We start from the raw sequence: 580 nt of genomic DNA, 5'->3' as shown, positions 1-580 counted from the left end.
GCGATGTACATCTCTATATACATCACCCATTACTAATTCAGTAATTCCCCTTTCTGGAGAGTTTTGTTGGGGGAACGGCAGTTCTCTTCCATTGTATCAAAGATCGGTAGCATATCTGTGCCACACTGTTATCTGTTTAAGAGCTGGAAAGTATTATTGAAACATTCGTGGTAATATTTATTCATGTCGGTAAATAACTGCCCACATAAGTTTTGGCTTTTATTTTTTCAACTATTGTACTAATATGGGGCCTCATTATGGACAGGTTTCTGTAGCCGCTATGTTGGCCTACACTCTTAGTAGAACTGCTCTATATCGTATACTTCATGTTTCACCTGTAATACACTCCCGCTTTGCATCACCCCGCCACCTCCTTTCCATGCGTCGCACCAACCCCTGGCTTCCTCCCGCAGGCGTGTCAGCGAGATGACGGCCGGAGTAGGCGGCGACGGGGGGATGGGGGGAGAGGTGATTGAGGTGCAGATCCTCCCTCAGGACGACAACTGGGGAGACAACACCACCGCCATCACGGGGAACACCTCCGTGCGCTCAGAGTCCTTCCAGGTGGGTTCAGGGGAAC

The 580-nt window shown here is 49.0% G+C and overlaps 1 protein-coding gene across 1 annotated transcript in view; it reads left to right on the top strand.

Moving 5' to 3' along the window:
• Nucleotides 1-580, top strand: part of LOC119594633 (vang-like protein 2) — a gene marked incomplete at its 3' end in the record, with an annotated part of 15594 nt that overhangs the window by 4277 nt on the left and 10737 nt on the right. Inside the window, 1 exon segment of the mRNA XM_037943682.1 lies at nucleotides 414-564. Coding sequence (XP_037799610.1) covers nucleotides 414-564 — 151 coding nt within the window.

This window comes from Penaeus monodon, chromosome 34, assembly GCF_015228065.2.
Source record: "Penaeus monodon isolate SGIC_2016 chromosome 34, NSTDA_Pmon_1, whole genome shotgun sequence".
Taxonomy (NCBI): Eukaryota; Metazoa; Arthropoda; class Malacostraca; order Decapoda; family Penaeidae; genus Penaeus; species Penaeus monodon.
The sequence above is the reverse complement of the archived record's forward strand: the minus strand, read 5'-3'. Positions and strand labels throughout refer to the sequence as shown.